Below are 18023 nucleotides of genomic sequence, written 5' to 3' on the forward strand. Positions count from 1 at the left end.
GCCGAGGGAATCCTGAAACCTAACGGGCAGGCGGAAGGGTGTTGGTACGTCATGTTGGAAATAGGTTACGAAGGACAGACTGGCCGAAGATGGAATCTTGTCTTCCGGCCTTGTCCAAGCAATAGTGGTCTGCAAAGGTGTGGAGCGAACTCCAGGTGGCAGCCCTGCAAATGTCAGGAAGCGGCACCGATTGTAGGTGTGCTACTGAAGTCACCATGGCCCTCACAGAGTGTGCTTTAACACGGTCTTGAAATGGAATGCCCGCTTGCTGATAGCAAAAGGATATGCAGTCCGCCAACCAGGAGGAGAGAGTCTGCTTACCCACAGGCTGCCCTAACTTGTTAGGATGGAAAGAGACAAAAGCTGAGTGCTTTCCCTGCAGGCAGTTGTACGGTCTAGGTAGAATGCTAGAACCCATTTACAGTCAAGAGTATGCAGAGAGCCTGTTCTCCTGGATTGGAATGGGGCCTGGGAAAAAAGGTAGGTAGTATAATGGACTGATTGAGATGAAAGTCCGAAACTACCTTAGGCAGAAATTTAGGGTGAGTGCAGAGTACTGCTTGGTCCTGCAGAAGTTTAGTATAAGGCGGATAGGTAACTAGAGCCTGTAATTCACTAACTCTGCGAGCCGAAGTGATTGCCAGAAGGAAAATCACTTTCCATGTGAGATAGCGAAGATCACAGGATTGAAGAGGCTCGAATGGTGATTTCATGAGCCGAGCCAAAACCAGATTGAGGTCCCATGAAGGGGCCGGAGGATGCAGTGGAGGCTTGAGGTGAAGCAAGCCCTTCAGAAAACGTGTTACAAGGGGTTGTACTGATATGGGTACATCCCCGACATCTTTATGGAAGGCGGCTACCGCACTGACATGCATTCTGATGGAAGATGTTTTCAGACCTGACTCTGATAAGTACTGATAGTCCAAAAACTTTGTGATAGGACAGGTAAAGGGGTCAAGGGACTGAGAAGAGCACCATGACGTAAACCTGTTCCATTTGTAAGAGTAAGATTTTCTTGTGCAAGGCTTCCGTGAAGCAATCAGGACACAGGAAACTGGTTCAGAAAGATTAAGTGGCTGAAGGAGTGACCTTTCAACATCCATGCCGTCAGGAACAAGGCTTGAAGATTGGGGTGGTGGAGGCACCTGTCATTTTGAGTGATCAGAAGCGGGTCCTTTCCTAAGGGAATGTGCCTGCGAATGGAGAGATCCTGAAGTATTGGAAACCACACTTGGCGTGGCCAGTGAGGTACTATCAGTTTCATGGTTCCCTTGTCCTGACGTAACTTCACGAGAGTCTTCGAGAGAAGAGGATGTGGAGGGAATGCATAAAGTAGACCGGTTGCCCACAAGAGGGAGAATGCATCTCTGGGCTGAGAGTTTTTGCTGCGAGTGAGAGAGCAGAAGTTCTATACTTTGTGGTTTTGAGGAGACGCAAAGAGGTCTATCTGAGGATATCCCCATTGTTGGAAGATGGAGTTCGCTACTGAGGGGTTGAGAGACCACTCGTGCGGTTGAAAGATGCGACTCAGCTTGTCTGCCAACACATTGTCCACTCCCGGCAAGTAGGTGGCCCTGAGGTACATCGAATGGGAGAGAGCTTCCGCCCATATCTGTGCAGCTTCCTGACAGAGAAGGAAGGAGCCCATGCCTCCCTGTTTGTTGATGTACCACATGGCCACCTGGTTGTCCGTCTGGATCAGGATAACTTGATTTGAGAGGTGACCCTGAAATGCCCTGAGAGCATATCTGATTGCTCGAAGGTCCAGGAAATTTATTTGGTGTTTGGCTTCCTCTGGAGACCAAGATCCTTGTGTCTGCAGATTGGCCACATGGGCTCCCCAGCCGAGGTTGGAAGCATAGGTGGTGAAAGTTAATTGAGGGTCTGGAGCCTGAAAGGGCAAGCCTTGGAGGTGATTGAAATGATTTTTCCACCAGGCAAGAGACTGACGGAGTGAGTCAGTTACGTGGAGAATGGTCAACAGGGGCTGAATGCTTTGAGTCCATTGAGACCTTAGAGTCCACTGCATGACTCTCATGGCCAAACGGGCCATTGGTGTGACCTGAACTGAGGACGCCATGTGTCCCAGGAAGATGAGAAAGTAGCGTGCAGTCACGGAGTGCTGAGACTGTAGCTGGTGCGCAAGAGACACGAGGGTGAGAGCTCGCTGTTGAGGCAGAAAAGCCTTTGCCTGCAAGGTGTCCAAGTCTGCCCCAATGAACGACAAGGTTTGAGATGGGACTAAGTAGGATTTGTCGTAGTTGACTAGAAATCCTAATGTAAGGTTAGATTGAGGGATGACAGAGCAGCTTGCTGAGTGGGAGCCATGATTAACCAATCATCTAGATAGGAGTAGACATGAATACCTTGAGTCCTGAGGAAGGTTGCAACTACTACGAGGCATTTTGTGAAGACTTGTGGCGCAGACGCTAGGCCGAATGGAAACATTCGGTACTGATAGTGCTTGGGGCCTACTAGAAACCTCAGGTATTTGCGATGAGATGGCGTTATCACAATATGAGTGTATGCGTCCAGGAGGTCCAGAGAGCAGAGCCAGTCTCCTCTTTCTAGAAGAGGAAGCAGCGAGCCTAAGGTTACCATTTTGAATTTCTCTCGCTGGAGGTACTTGTTGACGGCCCATAGGTCCAGAATAGGATGAACGCTTCCCGATTTTTTGGGGATTAGAAAGTACCGGGAATAGAATCCTAGGCCATGCTGAGAGTAGGGTACTGGTTCTATTGCCTTGGACTGGAGAAGGAGGGAGACCTCCTGATCCAGAATGATGGAGTGATCGGATGTTCTCTATGTCGGTAGAGGTGGGGAATTCGGTGGAACAGAGAGAAAGTTCAGATGGTAACCCTGAGCAATTATTGCCAGTACCCATTGGTCTGAGGTGATTGAGTGCCATATATTGTTGAAGTGGCACAGTCGACCTCTCACTGGAATGTGAGGCAATGGAAGCTGGCTGCTGCTCTCTAGGTAGAAGTCAAAAACCTGAAGCAGGATCTGGTTGAGGAGGTGCTTGTGGTTTTTGTTTCTGTGTCTGATGAGACTGGGCTTTTTGAAAAGGTCTCGTGGAACGGGATCTGGTTGGTGGCAGGTAGGACTTCTTCAGGCGGAAGAACGACTTCTTTGAGCCTTTCTGGAAGGGCTGTTTTGAATAGTAGTCAGAAGGCATCAGAGAGAGCTGTCTTAGGGTCTCATGATGGTCCTTGAGTTCTGCCACCGTCCGTTGAATCTGTTCGACAAACAGATTATCTCCTACTCAGGGTAGGTCAGATAACCTGTCTTGTATCTGAGGGCGAAGGTCAGAAGATTTGAGCCAGGCCCATCTCCTTGCCAAAATAGCGGCTGCAGATACCCCTAGTAGCAGTATCAAAGATATCGTAAGATGATCTGATCTCATGCTTGCCTGCCTCAAAACCCTTGTTTACTAGGGTTTGGAGCTGATCTTAGGCAGGGAGTCTGTGAAATCTTGTATCTGCTTAAAAATGACCCTATTATATTGGGTCATATAGAGCTGATAAGCGGCAATTCGGGAGATGAGCATTGATCCTTGAAAGACATGGCGACCAATGGCATCTAGAAACTTCTGTTCCTTGCCAGGGGGAAAAGAAGTGTGAGGCTTTGATGTCTTTGCTCTTTTCTGTGCAGATTCTACCACTACAGATTGGTGATCCAATTGAGTTTTCTGACAACCCAGAGCTGACTGCATCAAATAGGCAGTGTCAGCTTTTCTGTGGACTGGAGCAATGGAGCCAGGATGTTCCCAGTTCTTCTTGAGGAGATCCAGAATAACCTGGTGGATAGGGATGGAGGTTATTTCCTTGGGAGCATCCAGGAATTGTAGTAACTCCATCATCTGATGTCTATCATCCTGTTCAGTCTGTAATTGGAAGGGAACAATTCAGACATTTCCTTCACAAAATTTATAAAGGAAAGGTCCTCTGGGGGAGAACACTTTCTATTTTCAGTGGGTGAAGGTGGTGAAGGCAAATCATTGGTGTCTGGGGAGGAATCATCAGTCCAGGTATCATAGGGATCAGTACCTGCCCCTCTAGGAACTAGAGGAGGACGGGGTGGTGAGATACCCGAGGGTCCTGGTCTAGGCTCCGAAGGAATCAAAGGAATAATTGGAGGCACTGATGAAGGCATCGAAGGCACCGGCGCAAGCATTGAGGGCATAGATGCCTGCTGATGGGCGTATCGGCACCGATGGTTGGACCGGTGGCAATGGACGTATCGACATCGATGGCTGAGGCAGAACTCCCGATGGAGTGATGCGGAACGGTGTTTCTCCTCCCGATGACAGAGTAAGCGGGGAGGGCACCGGAGCCATCGGCGACCCGGGGTCCATCGGTGGAAAAGCGGTAATGAGTGCTTCCATCTTGGAGAGCAGCGGTGCCAACGCTGCCGGAATCGGGTTGGTGGGCGGTTCCACAATCGGTACCAGTGTCGGGGCCGGAGGAACCTGGAGTTGTTGCATCGCCTTGTTGATGGCCTCCTGAACCATCTGGTCCAGTTCTTCTCGGAGACCTGGAGCAAGCAGCCCCGGCTCCGGAACAGAAGGAGGCAGAGGCATAGCCGGAGGGACCACCATTAAAGGCGGAGTCGCGGCTCAAGATACCCTGTCGGGTGAGTGTTGCCTCGGTGACCCAGTCGCCGAAAAGGTCGGTGCCTTTTCTGGACGGGGTTTCTTCGACGGCAGCACGGACGATGGCGAGGTAAATGATTTCACTCCCTCGATGGTCCGAGACTTTCGATGTCGATGTTTGTCTCTACGATCCCCTCGGTCCTGAGGGGGAGTAGAGGGTGTCGAAGGCCGAGATGTCGTCAATGCTGGACGTTCACCGGCTGGTGGTCGATGCTGGCGCAAAGTTGACGGAGCCGGTTCTGATGATGTTGATGCAATGGACGGAGTCAGGGTTTGAGCATGGAAGAGAAGTTCCATCTTCTCCATTCTGGCCTTGCGACCTTTTGGTGTCATTAGGGCACATTTGGTGCAGGTCAAGACATCATGCTCTCATCCAAGACATTACACAGACTTTATGGGGGTCTGTGATGGACATGGTGTGATTACAGTCCAGGCACAGATGGAACCCCGACGCCATGGCCATGGAAAAAATTGAGCCGCGGTACAGTCAACGGCCAGTAGGCTGCGAGGGCCAAACTCAACTGTAATCAATGGAGAACGGGTAAAAACCTACCGGAGCACCACGGCTTGAAAAAGTTAAAGGAGGGACCCCTGTGGGGCAAATTAACTTTTCGTAATTCTGTGAGGAAAATTCCTGTCAGGAATCTCTGCAGAGCTCCTTAACTGTGAGGCTACTGCTGCGCAGAAAAAAGAAGACTGAAGGGGAACCCCTGCTGGCTGCAGGGTTAGTGCCCTGCTGGGCATGCCCAGTAGGGGCTAGTCAAAGTTCTGGAAACTTTGACAAAAGTGTTACATGATTGGGCTCTATCCTGTGATGTCACCCATATGTAAGGACTACCATCCTGCTTGTCCTGTGAGAAAACATTAATGTTTTCTCAAAACTGAAAACTATGGAAATTGATAATGGGTAACCAAACAGGTCACCATGGTGGTAAAACACCATCATGCCAAGTTCATGATGTTAACTCTAAACTCTCACACTTTTTTGTTTTATAACATTTTTAGAAAGAAGGGAAAAATCTTCATTTTGTTGTTGAATTGATGCTGTTTTGTCCAGTGAGAAATGCTCATTAAAACAGTAACTGTCTCCTGATTTTTTTTATGTCACTAGTTCAGGGCTTCCACAAAAGAAATTTTTGAGTTACAAAAACGCAATCTCTCAGCTGCTATGGATCAGCAAAGGTGTTGATGTCAGGCTCCACTTACGAAAATGTTTTGACCTTTGACTACAATGCATGCATAGTGATGGTATTAGAAGTCCCTCTAAATTTTGTATTTCAATGAGACTATGTAATATATTAATTAAATATGAAATTTACGGCTGAAATCAAAATGGTATTTGAATGCTCCCCAGCACTCAAACCCTATGCTGCCTCTTTATTCTCTTATGGTATTGAAGTTGTGCACAAAATCTGTGTAACATACAATTATCCTTTAAAACATTTAATAGTATTATAATTGTATTGCTCCAAAGACTGATCCCATAAGGATGCATGATCTGTGTATATTTTATGTGAATGCACTGTTAGTTTCAAAAATTACATTTTTTTTTTTTTTGCATTATTCTCCCTTTTTTTCCCTCCTTATGCAAAAGTGAGATGTTGGGATGCCCTGAACTAACTTCCAGGTCATATCTACTATTTTACTGTTTAAAATGTCTTTTTTTTTTTTTTTTTTTTGCTTGCTCAGTTGCTACACAAAGAAATGAGAGCAAAGTGTCTGGTGATAATATCACCAGAACTTAAGCAGACAGTATTAAACAATGACAATCTTATTCTCTTAAAAGAATACAACCTGAGCCACAAATTCCATGACTAGGAACCTGGGCGAGCAGGAGACAGAATTTACACAAGTGATCCAAAAGTTTTATTTCTGCACAATGAGTTTTGCGTCTTAGGGAAAATTTAAACCTTTCAAAGCTTCTAAGTGAATGACACAAACCAGAAGTTCCTTGATATGTCTTGACTGTAAGGGGAAAAAAAAGAAAATGACATAATTCGAAAGTGCTAGTTTGTACATTTACCTGGGGAGTATTCTGTCAGGAAGTTTGTGTGCTGGAATTGCGACAGGCAACTTTTGCATTTGCCTTGCATAGTCAAAAAGGCCTGGTAAATTATGTGAATATAGCTGGGAAGCTTTGCCTGTAAATAAAATTCATATATAAATCAAATACAACTGCGATGTTTCAAATATAAAACACTAAGTAATACAAAAAAGGTATTGGAAAACCACTAATGTATAAATACAAACACAAAAACTGGTATATCATATTACCAAAAATATATTAAGAAATCTTATTGCAGTACTCACATTTTTAAAAATATGTATTCAAAAAGTGAAAAAGATTGTATGCTCATACATACACTGCACAAGGCAGAAAGGAAGCACTTAGGTGTCAGTGTCCTTTAGTTAATCAGTGCATACCATTAAAAACACTTTTCAAATAAGACAACAAAAATGAATTTCTAAACTAATATCTCTACAGTATGTGAACAAACCCACTTCTAGTGTACAACCCACTTTACAAACTGTATACCCATATATAAATACTGGATATTTTTTAAATCAATATATACAGTCAATATACCCCCTAACAAAGGTTCCTTGTTTCACCAACTGAATGGCTTCATCAGGGGATGTTATATAAGATAATCTGAAATAAAGTAAGATGAAAGCATCTACTTATCTGTGTATTATCCAGAATTTTCTCAAAATACAGTTACATGCAGATCTAACACTGATCTGCAAGACAGAATAAAATTATATTGAATGATGGCACATAAAACTCTTATCCTCAAAATATTGGACATATACATATTAAAGTACTTACTGGGCCAATTATCAACCCGTTCACTCTCATTGCGCTAACCAAGAATTCAGAAGGTCTTTTTCAACAAGCACCAACAGTGCAGCCAAATTGCTGGTAAAGAATACAACTACAGCAGCAAAAGGACTTTTTACGGTATTTCACGTATGCCCACGCTAGCAATATTTCAAAACTGTTTAATTTTGAAGAAACCGCATTAGCAAGCCTGACACAGACGATGCATACAGCAAAGTCGTTCGGTCTTATCCTCATATGCGGCAAAGTTCATAAAGGCACCTTACGATGCTTTGACAGCAGAATTTAAATAGCTTTTTTAAACGCTCCGTCTGTACCCGTTGTTAATGTATAAGACCCGACAGCGGCCGGTGTTTCGCAATCTATTATTTGCTTCTTCAGGAGTCACAATCTAAATTATTTCTTAAAGACACCCGGTCTTGACAAAATTGAAAAACGTGTCGTTTATAAAATTATATTGTATGAGTCGTTTTTCAATTTTGTCAAGACCAGGTATCTAAGAAATAATTTAGATTGTGACCCCTGAAGAAGCAAATAATAGATTGTGAAACACCGGCCGCTGTCGGGTCTTATACATTAACAACGGGTACAGACGGAGTGTTTAAAAAAGCTATTTAAATTCTGCTGTCAAAGCATCGTAAGGTGCCTTTATGAACTTTGCCGCATATGAGGATAAGACCAAACGACTTTGCTGTATGCATCGTCGGTGTCAGGCTTGCTGATGCGGTTTCTTCAAAATTAAATAGTTTTGAAATATTGCTAGCGTGGGCATACGTGAAATACCATAAAAAGTCCTTTTGCTGCTGTTGTTGTCATATATTATAGGACTGTTTTGGCTCTTTGTTATTTTCTCTTTCTTCTCAAATAATACAACTAGCCATTATATGAATTGACATAAAACATAAGATAAAAGAAAACCCAGTGAGTATTTTATGAATTTTTTTTTTATTTTAAGTGTTAAGTGCTTTGCTAATTGCTATACTGACTAGCTGTATTTATCATCAGCAAGTTGGCTGCACCATTGGTGCTTTTGAATGAAACCTTTTGAGATATTTGTTTTCATGGTGAGAGTGAATGGGTTGATAATTGGCCCAGTAAGCACTTTTCTCCCAGGATAAGGAGGATGGGTAGTCCTCATATGTGGGTGACATCATCAGATGGAGTCTTATTACAGAACACTTTTGTCAAAGTTTCTAGAACTTTGACTGGCACACTGAGCATGCCCAGCATGCCACCAACCCTGCATCCAGCAGGGGTACCCCTTCAGTCTCTGTTTTTCCGCGCAGCAGTAGCCTCGCGGTTTTCAGGAGCTCTGGGGGAATTCCTCACAATTATTTCCTCACGGAAACGTTCTTTAAAATTTTCAAACTTTTTCCCCATCCTGGGGCCCCCATTGACCACCGTCGACGCCGGTAAGTTTTACCTCGTCTTTTGCGGTTGGTTCCCGGCGGTGCTTTCATTGGTGCCTGACAGCCACCGACTGCGCACCACCCTTCTTTTTTACAAAATGGCGACCGGGTTTCGAAAATGCCCCGAGTGCCCGAGGACCATGTCCTTTACAGACCCTCATGACATTTGTGTCTTGTGCTTGGGGTCCATTCACGACGTTCAACGGTGCACTAGCTATGCCCAGATGACGCCAAAAGGCCGCAGGGCCGCTTGGAAAAAATGAAACACCTATTCAAGAGTGTGTCTCAGTCTACTCCAGCCAAGAGTACATCGGGTCGAAAGCCTTCATCTTCATCGACTCAGTCGCCATCGACGTCTCAGCTCCATCGAGACACCGGTAACCATCCTTCACCGGCTTCTTCACATTCGAAGGCATCGACATCTTCCTCCTCGGTGCCAGAGAAGGACCAGACCGAGCATCGGGAAAAGCACCGTTACTGCCATCGACATGAGCCTTCTTTCAATGCCGGCACCGACAAGCCATCGACATCGGCAGAGCCACCGGCCAAGAAGTCTCGGGGAGAAGGAACCCCATCCCCTTCTGGACCCGGGACACTGAGGCGTTCCCCACCGGCACCGGTGTTGGGAGCCGGGATTCCACTGATACAGGTGGACCCTCCGGCAATGCTTTCTGAGCCTCCAACCTCGGTCGCTGTGTTGCCAACACCAGCCTTCTTGGAGGAATTGGACCAGATGGTCCAAGAGGCAGTATTTCAGGCACTTCGGGGATTCCAATCTCCACCTGATCCGATGACCAACATGCTGGTTCCACTCCTCGAACGCCTGGATACACTGATTGGTGCATTACCATCGGTGCTCATTCCTTTCATGCCATTGGCAACTCCAAGGCCACCAATACCAATGCCCATTCCGTTATACTCTAATGAGGAACAAATTTTACCGATGTCAGAGCCGATTCCAGGATCATCAGGTCTATTGCCACCCCAATGTCCACCAAAAGCGCCGATTCCATCGATGCATCGCTGTCCTCGGTACCTGCATTGATACCTCCATCCTTCCCATTGGTGCCACCTCCAGATCCGGCTGGATTTGGACCTTTACCTCCATCTGAAGGCATGCATGGTGCTGGAGATACACCATATGATCCCTGGTGTGATGATTCCTCTGACACTCAGGACTCCGATGAACTCCTTCACCCCCAGAAGAATGCTGCCGTTCCCCTCCTGAAGACCTCACATTCGCCAACTTCATTAAAGAGATGTCTGAAACTATCCCTTTTAAACTACAAATGAAGGAGGATGCCAGACACAAGATGCTTGAGGTACTGCAATTTGTGGATGCCCCTAAAGAAGTGATGGCACTTCCAGTGCATAAAGTGTCCTTGAATTGTTACAATGCATCTGGGAGCACCCTGGCACAGTTGCACCAGTGAACAAAAAAACTGATGCCACCTATCTGGTTCAATCAGCTCTGGGGTTTCACAAAAGCCAACTGCCCCATCAATCTGTAGCGTTGAGTCTGCCCAGAAGAAAGCCAAGAGATCACGGCCTCATTCTTCTGCCCCTCCAGCTAAAGAACAGAAATCCTTGGATGCCTTTGGACGAAGGGTCTTCCACAGTTCCATGCTGATGGCACGTATAGCAGCCTCACAAAATAAGCCCTTAAAACCCTACGTATTCCAGAACCCTCACACACTGTAAACACACATCAAAAGAAGGGGGTGTCGCCGGTCAAAATTAATTCACATTAAAGTTATAACTATATATGCAGTGCCAAATATATTCGTTTGTAGGACCTACAACTTAATGAGTTTGGCTGTCGTTCAAACTCATGCTCCAGGTGAAAGGTCCATTTACTTTATTTTTAAACAATTTTTAAGTTTTTTTGAACGCAAACGAGTTCTTTTTAAATAAAATTCTGTGTCAACGAACTGAAGCTGCCATACAAGAGTATTTAACACCTTCATAGATATATTGTGGCAAAATATTTTAAGTCACACGTTTCTTGAAACACTTCAAATATCTGAGACAAATGTTCACAAAAATGGTACTACCTCTGTCTGCTTGGAAAAAGAGTCTCATTAACACATCTGGTTATTTGACGCTTTTTCAATATATTTAAGAAAAATACTCATCTGTGTCATTGAAAGCAAAGGTCCATTGCAAAAAGTGTCCCAAACTCATTAAGTTGTAGGTCCTACAAATGAATATATTTGGCATTGCATACGTGGTTATAACTTTACTGTGAATTAATTTTGACCAGCGACACCCCCTTCTTTTGACGTATAGCAGCCTACCAGCTATACATAACTCAGAGAATTCTTGGACTTTCTTCCAAAGATTTCTTGAGTACTGAGAACCTACCGGAGGAATATCAAGAAGGGCTCACTGCAATCCTCCAAAAGGGACTCAATGCTGGAAAGCATGAAGTTAGGGCAGCATACGACATCTTTGAAACTGCCTCAAGAATATCAGCAGCAGGCATAAGCGCCAGATGCTGGGCATGGCTTAAGTCTTCTAACTTACGCCAGGAAGTCCAAGACCTCCCATATACAGGGGGTAATTTGTTTGGCGACAAAATTCAGGAAACAGTGGCGCAACTAAAAGATCACCATGACACCTTGCGTCAGCTGTCTACTCTCCCCTCGGACTTCCCATCTACCACCAAGAGGTCTTTTCGGCAGGATCCTAGGAGGCTATCCTATAAGCCACGTAGGTATTATCCACCTCCATCCCATACTTGACAGTCTAGACCCTATCAAAGAGGTCAGCCTCGACAACACAGGGCCCCAAAAGCTCAACCAGCTCCGCAGACTAGTCCAGTATCGGGGTTTTGACTCTTTTCTAGAGGGCAGAAGTCAATCCCCGCCTACCACATTCATTCCTGTGGGAGGCTGCTTGTGCCATTTTGCCAGCAAATGGCATACAATTACAACAGACCAATGGGTCCTTTCTGTGGTCTCCCAGGGTTACCATCTGAACTTCCTCACGCTACCACCAAACACTTTACCATGTCCAGCGTGGAGTCTAATCAACCGCTCTCCACTTTGAGGCAGAGCTCTCGACCCTTCTGCAGTCCAATGCCGAAGAACAGGTACCTTGACTGCAGTGGGGACAAGGGTTCTACTCTCGGAATTTTCTAATTCCAAAAAAGTCCTATTTTGGACCTACGCACCCTAAACAAACATCTCCGCAAAGAAAAGTTCAGAATGGTAACCCTGGGCACCATGCTTCCTCTGCAACGGGGAGATTGGCTCTGCTCTCTAGATCTTCAGGAGGCTTATGCCCATACTGCCATATACCCTCATCATCGAAAATACCTCAGATTTTGTAGTTGGCCACAATCATTTTCAATACCAAGTGCTGCCATTCGGCCTAGCATCAGCACCCTGAGTATTTACGAAATGCCTGGCAGTAGTCGCAGCTCACTCGCGACAATGTAACCTCCACATCTATCCGTATCTAGACGATTGGCTCCTCAGAGTCCATCCCAAGAGGTAGTGCTGCACTCCCTCCATTTCACCATCAACCTACTGCAATCCTTGGGGTTTCTAATAAACTATCCCAAGTCACATCTAACTTCATCATGCACCCTCTCGTTCATTGGAGCAGATATAAAAACTGTCCAGGCCAAAGCATTTCTCCCAAAGGACCGAGCAAACACGTTATCAAATTTGGCCAAAGCAATGCAAACTCTCCAAACCACTACAGCTTGTCATCTACTAACCTTACTAGGTCACATAACGTCCACGGTTCATGTAACCTCAATGGTTCGACTAGCCATGAGAGTAACACAATTGACTTTAAAGTCCCAATGGTCCCCAATTAAATCAACACATGTCCCACATTGTCCACGTCACCAGCCAGCTTAGTCTCTCACTTGCTTGGTGGATACAGGAGTCCAATCTTCAGATAGGACTACCTTTCCAACCTCCGCAACCTCAAATTACTCTGACAACAGATGCATCCAACCTGGGTTGGGGAGCCCATGTCAACAACCTCCAAACCCAGGGAACCTGGACCATAGCAGAAGCAAAGCACCAGATAATTCTTCTGGAGCTCCGGGCAATTCGATATGCCCTCTTCGCTTTTCGGGATTGCCTCGCCAACAAGGTAATCCTAATTCAAACAGACAACCAGGTAGCAATGTGGTACCTCAATAAGCAAGGAGGCACAGGCTCCTACCTGCTATGCCAGGAGGCGGCGCAGATCTGGGCCTGGGCTCTCTCCCATTCCATGCTACTGAGGGCGACCTACCTGGCAAACGTGGACAATGTGATGGTGGACAACTTCAGCTGGACCTTTCATCCCCATGAATGGTCCCTAGATCCCACTGTAGCAAACCGGATATTTCACCAGTGGGGCCGCCCGCACATAGACCTCTTTGCGTCAATTCACAACCACAAAGTGGACAATTTCTGCTCTCTACACATCAGCCACGACATACCGCCACGAGATGCCTTCACCCACTCATGGACAACAGGTCTTCTATATGCCTACCCTCCACTTCCACTCATCAGCAAGACTCATGAAGTTACAGCAGGACGGGGGCACAATGATTCTCATAGCCCCCCACAGGTTTGGCTTCCCATCCTATGCGACCTGTCATTCCAGCAACCAATTCACCTGGGCACAGTTCCAACTCTGATAACACAGAACAATGGACTGTTGCGTCATTCAAACCTTCACTCCCTGTCTCTGACAGCTTAGATGTTGAAAAGTTAATACTACAATCCCTTAATCTCTCTGACAGTATGTCCCAGGTCCTTGTAGCTTCACAAAAGCCTTCTACTAGGAGATCTACTAGGAGATCTAGGAGGACTCTGCTTTACCGGCTAACGCCTGCTATGTTTAGACATTATAATTAAGCCGCCGTTTCTTTTGTTTCATTGCCTTTTCTAGTTCTCTTCAGTTACACTGTCCTATACCTCTGACTAGCCTAGCCTCCAAGTTAACTACCCTTGTTATATGTAACTTCCGCTTCTAGTGAATTGTTCTTGTTTAAGTTATACCCTTTGTTACATGTAAACCGATCTGATATGAAATTTTTTCATGAAGGTCGGTATAGAAAAGTGTTAAATAAATAAATAAATAAATCTTATCGTTCCAAATGGAAAAGATTCTCCTTGTGGTGCACCGCAAAAGAAATAGATCCCTTTTCCTGCCCCACAACAAGGTTCCTGGACTATCTGTGGCACTTTTCCGAGTCTGGTCTGAAGACTTCCTCCATCCGAGTACATGTCAGCGCCACAGCCGCTTACCATAAAGGTATAGGAGATGCCCCGATCTTGGTGCAACCCCTAGTAGGTCGCTTTATGAGAGTCTTGCTCCAATTGAAGCCTCCATTGCGTCCACCAGTTCTAGCTTGGGACCTCAATGTTGTGCTAGCACGGCTCATGCAACCTCCGTTGAGACCCTGCACTCCTGCGAGCTTCGACATCTCACTTGGAAAGTGATCTTTCTAGTTGCTATAACATCAGCTCGCAGAGTCAGTGAGCTAAGGCACTGGTAACATATCCACCGTACACCAAATTTCTTCAAGATTGTGTGGTACTCCACACTCACCCTAAATTCTTGCCAAAGGTAGTTTCTGATTTCCACTTAAATCAGTCCATAATACTCCCTACCTTTTTTCCAAAGTCTCACTCACAGCCAGGTGAGCGGGCTCTGCATTCCTTGGACTGTAAATGTGCACTCGCCTTTTATCTGGACCGCACTGCAGCCCATAGGAAGTCCACCCAACTGTTTGTCTCCTTCGATAAAACCAAATTGGGAGTTCCACTGGGCAAGCAGACCCTATCCACCTGGCTGGCGGACTGCATTTCCTTCTGCTACCAAACAGGCCTTCCACCACAGGGACGCATAAAAGAGCATTCAATAAAAGCTATGGCAACGTCGGTAGTGCACCTCCTTTATGTACCTCTTGCTGACATCTGCAGAGCTACCACATGGAGCATCTCTCCACACATTTGCAGCTCATTATTGTCTCGACAAGGCTGGCCGGCAAGATTCCATCTTTGGCCAGTCTGTCCTGCGTAATTTATTTCCAGTTTAATAACCCCACTTCCTGCCTCTGACCCACTATGAAACTCAGGCTACCCTCATACCCAAAACCACCCCAGTTGTTGTGCCAGTTGCACGTCGTCGGGTGTTTTTGGTTCATTCTATTTGGGCATCCTGTAGCTCACTATTCACCCACATGTGAGGATTACCATCCTGCTTGTCCTGGGAGAAAGAGTTGCTTACCTTAACAGGTGTTCTCCCAGGACAGCAGGATGTTAGTCCTCACGAAGCCTGCCCACCATCCCGCGGAGTTGGGTTTGCTTACGTTTTATTTTATTTTTTGCTCGTACTTTTTGCTACAAACGAGACTGAAGGGGGACCCCTGCTGGATGCAGGGTTGGCGGCATGCTGGGCGTACTCAGTGTGCCAGTCAAAGTTCTAGAAACTTTGACAAAAGTGTTCAGTGATAGGGCTCCATCCGGTGATATCACCCACATGTGAGGACTAACATCCTGCTGTCCTGGGAGAACACCTGTTACAGGTAAGCAACTCTGCTTTATGCATATATGTCCATTATTTTGGGAATAAGAGTTTTGTGTGCCATCATACAATATAATTTTATTTTAACTTGCAGATCATCAGGCATGAAGGCCTTTTCTGTCTTGTTGTTTGATTTTTAGGCTGTACTATTGTGTGTTTGTTTTTAATTTTTATCTAACATCTACTTTCTTTATTTTTATTCTATGAACCTTTTTATTTGTTAAAACTTGATTATGTACATTATATTTGTAAACCGCTTAGACCTACAATTTTATAGGTGGTATAGAAAAGCTTTTAAATAATCATTGTTAGAAGGTCTGTATGTAAATTTGTTTTGAGAAAGTTCTGGATCATATACAAATAAGTGGACGCTGATATCTTAATTTACTTCAACAAATTTTGTGTAACATCCCTTGATGAAGCCATTAAGCTGGCGAAACGAGGGACTCATAGGGGTATACTGATTGGATATATTGATTTTATAAATATCCAGAATTATATTTACATACAGTTTGTAAAGTGGGCTGTACATCAGAAGTGGGTTGTTCACATTATAATCTAAAGATATTAACTTTGAAATTCCTTTTTGTCGTCTTATTTAGAAAGAGTAGTAAGGCTAACCTCCGCCTTTAACATGGTGGTAGACTAGCATTCCCCTGAGCCTTATTTTCAGATGGAGGGGGGGGGGGGGAAATCTCTGCAGGGTGACAGAATTGTTGGGGGCAATGATATTTGAATATGTTGCTAGAGCCTGATTGGTCAGGCACCATAGTTTGTTTTCGGTGGGATTTCTGGGTAATGGGAGCATCTGCAGATGGTTTCTTAGGTTTTTGCCGAGGATGTTGTCGGGTAGGTTTCTTCTCTTGCTTCCTCCTCTTTTTTGCGTTTTTCCTGTCGGGCATTTCTCTAGTGAACATTTTTCGGGCTCTTCCTTCATTTCTTTCCTTCATGTCTTCCTTGAGTCCGCCTGGCCCCTCAGGTGACCCTCCTTCCGGCCTCGCTGCTTATCAGTGTTCCTGCACAACTGCACTTCTCTCCTCCCCCTCCTTCCTCGTGATCCATCAATTCCAATGGACAGTCCTCCCAGACATTGTATGCCGGAATAGGCATCCCTGCATTTGATGTGGCAGCCTCGGAGGCTGTGATTCCAGCGGTGGTGAGTAGTGTGGTGCCTGCATTTCCTCTGGGTGAGTCCGAGTCGGGCCCTTGCCCATCCACCGTTTCCATCCCTTCGAGCGCGTCAAGATCCCCCCCTCCCCTTGTACCGGGTTCGTCTGCTCATCCTCAGTCTGATGGTGGTGCGGAGGGTGGGCCTTTAGGCTGCCGGGCCATGTGGTCCCTCCCTGCCTGGTACCTCCAGGTCTTGGGTCAAGTCTGGTGGGTTGGTGGTTTGAGCTCAAAGGCCGGTAGACAAGTGTAGGGGTAAATTGGCTGATAAGAGCACCAGGGGTAGGAGTAAGGGTTTCCCTGTCCATGCGGTAGGTGTTCCTGGGCCAGTGGCTAATGATAGTGGTGCGACGGGGGTTGTTCCCCCCCAGTCCTTAATTTTTCCTCTTCAAGCTCCTTTTTCAGGTCATCAGTATCCTGGGTGTGGAGAGGATATGTTTCAGGGGTCTTTCCTAGTGTTTAGGGTCCTTAGGGAGACTAGGTCTTGAGTGTTAACTCTCAGGGTTGGTCTGCGGGAGGGTGGAAGTTTTGGGATGGGATCAGTTCCTCCTTTTTTGGGTGGTCCTGGTGGGTGGAGGTTTGGGAGTTCAGAGACCCCTTCTAGTTGGGAGGGCATGGGTTGGTGGCCTAGGGATAGGGTTGAAGAGCGTGATGGACCGTTTGGGATTAGGGATTGGGGTGAGGCCGGGAGGGGGGGGGAGGGAGAGTGTTTTTTGGTAGCCGGGGTAGATCTGTCACTGGCAGGCCTCTGCCGTCATCCAAATTGGAAGAGTTGGAGTTGTCATGGTCTGAGTGTTCTCCCTTCTGCTACTACAGGTTCTGTGGCAGTGGATGAACAGCCTAGCACTTCTCGTTAGGAAGCATGGAGATGTTCAGCGGGTAGTTTGGTTCCGGAAGGTGATCAGAGTCAGCAGGCAGATGGTGGAAATAAAGTCCAGGACAGCAGTGAGTATGTGAAAAGGTAAAATACGGATCCAGACATGAGGCTTCCAGCAACTTCTGTGACAAGAGAAGCAGGTTCTGGAGCTGTGCCTGGACCAGGTAAGGGGGTGTCAGGGGTGTCGGCTAAGAGGAAGGAGAGTAAGGCTAAGAGGGTTAGGGAGAGTAGTGTTTCGTCTTCTTCCTCATCTTCTTCCTCTGATGAGGCACAGGAGGGCATGAGGAGATCAGGGGAGAGCAGTCCAGGTCAGGATATGGGGCACTCTGCTTTGGTAGCTTTAACCAAACTGTGAGAAGGGGTACTGCGGCGTTTAAGGTGAAAGATTAAAAAGCGTAGGTATGTGGACATTTTTAAGCTGTTGGAGGGGAGGGGAGGAGAGGGAGTAAGAAAGGGGGGGAAAAGGGGAAAAAGAATGGAGAGTTTTGTTCAGAAAAGAGTTCCTAGAAATATTAATTGGTGTTGCGTCTG

The 18023-nt window shown here is 46.1% G+C and overlaps 1 protein-coding gene across 3 annotated transcripts in view; it reads right to left on the reverse strand.

The window, feature by feature from the left end:
• The window catches only part of MAP4K3 (mitogen-activated protein kinase kinase kinase kinase 3), a 1052401-nt gene that overhangs the window by 100399 nt on the left and 933979 nt on the right, over positions 1-18023 (reverse strand). For all 3 annotated transcript variants that reach the window (XM_029594354.1, XM_029594353.1, XM_029594355.1), the window contains one exon: positions 6678-6795. In XM_029594354.1, coding sequence (XP_029450214.1) covers positions 6678-6795 — 118 coding nt within the window. The remainder of the gene's footprint in view (positions 1-6677; positions 6796-18023) is intronic.

The sequence above is a fragment of the Rhinatrema bivittatum genome, chromosome 3, assembly GCF_901001135.1.
Source record: "Rhinatrema bivittatum chromosome 3, aRhiBiv1.1, whole genome shotgun sequence".
Classification (NCBI taxonomy): domain Eukaryota; kingdom Metazoa; phylum Chordata; class Amphibia; order Gymnophiona; family Rhinatrematidae; genus Rhinatrema; species Rhinatrema bivittatum.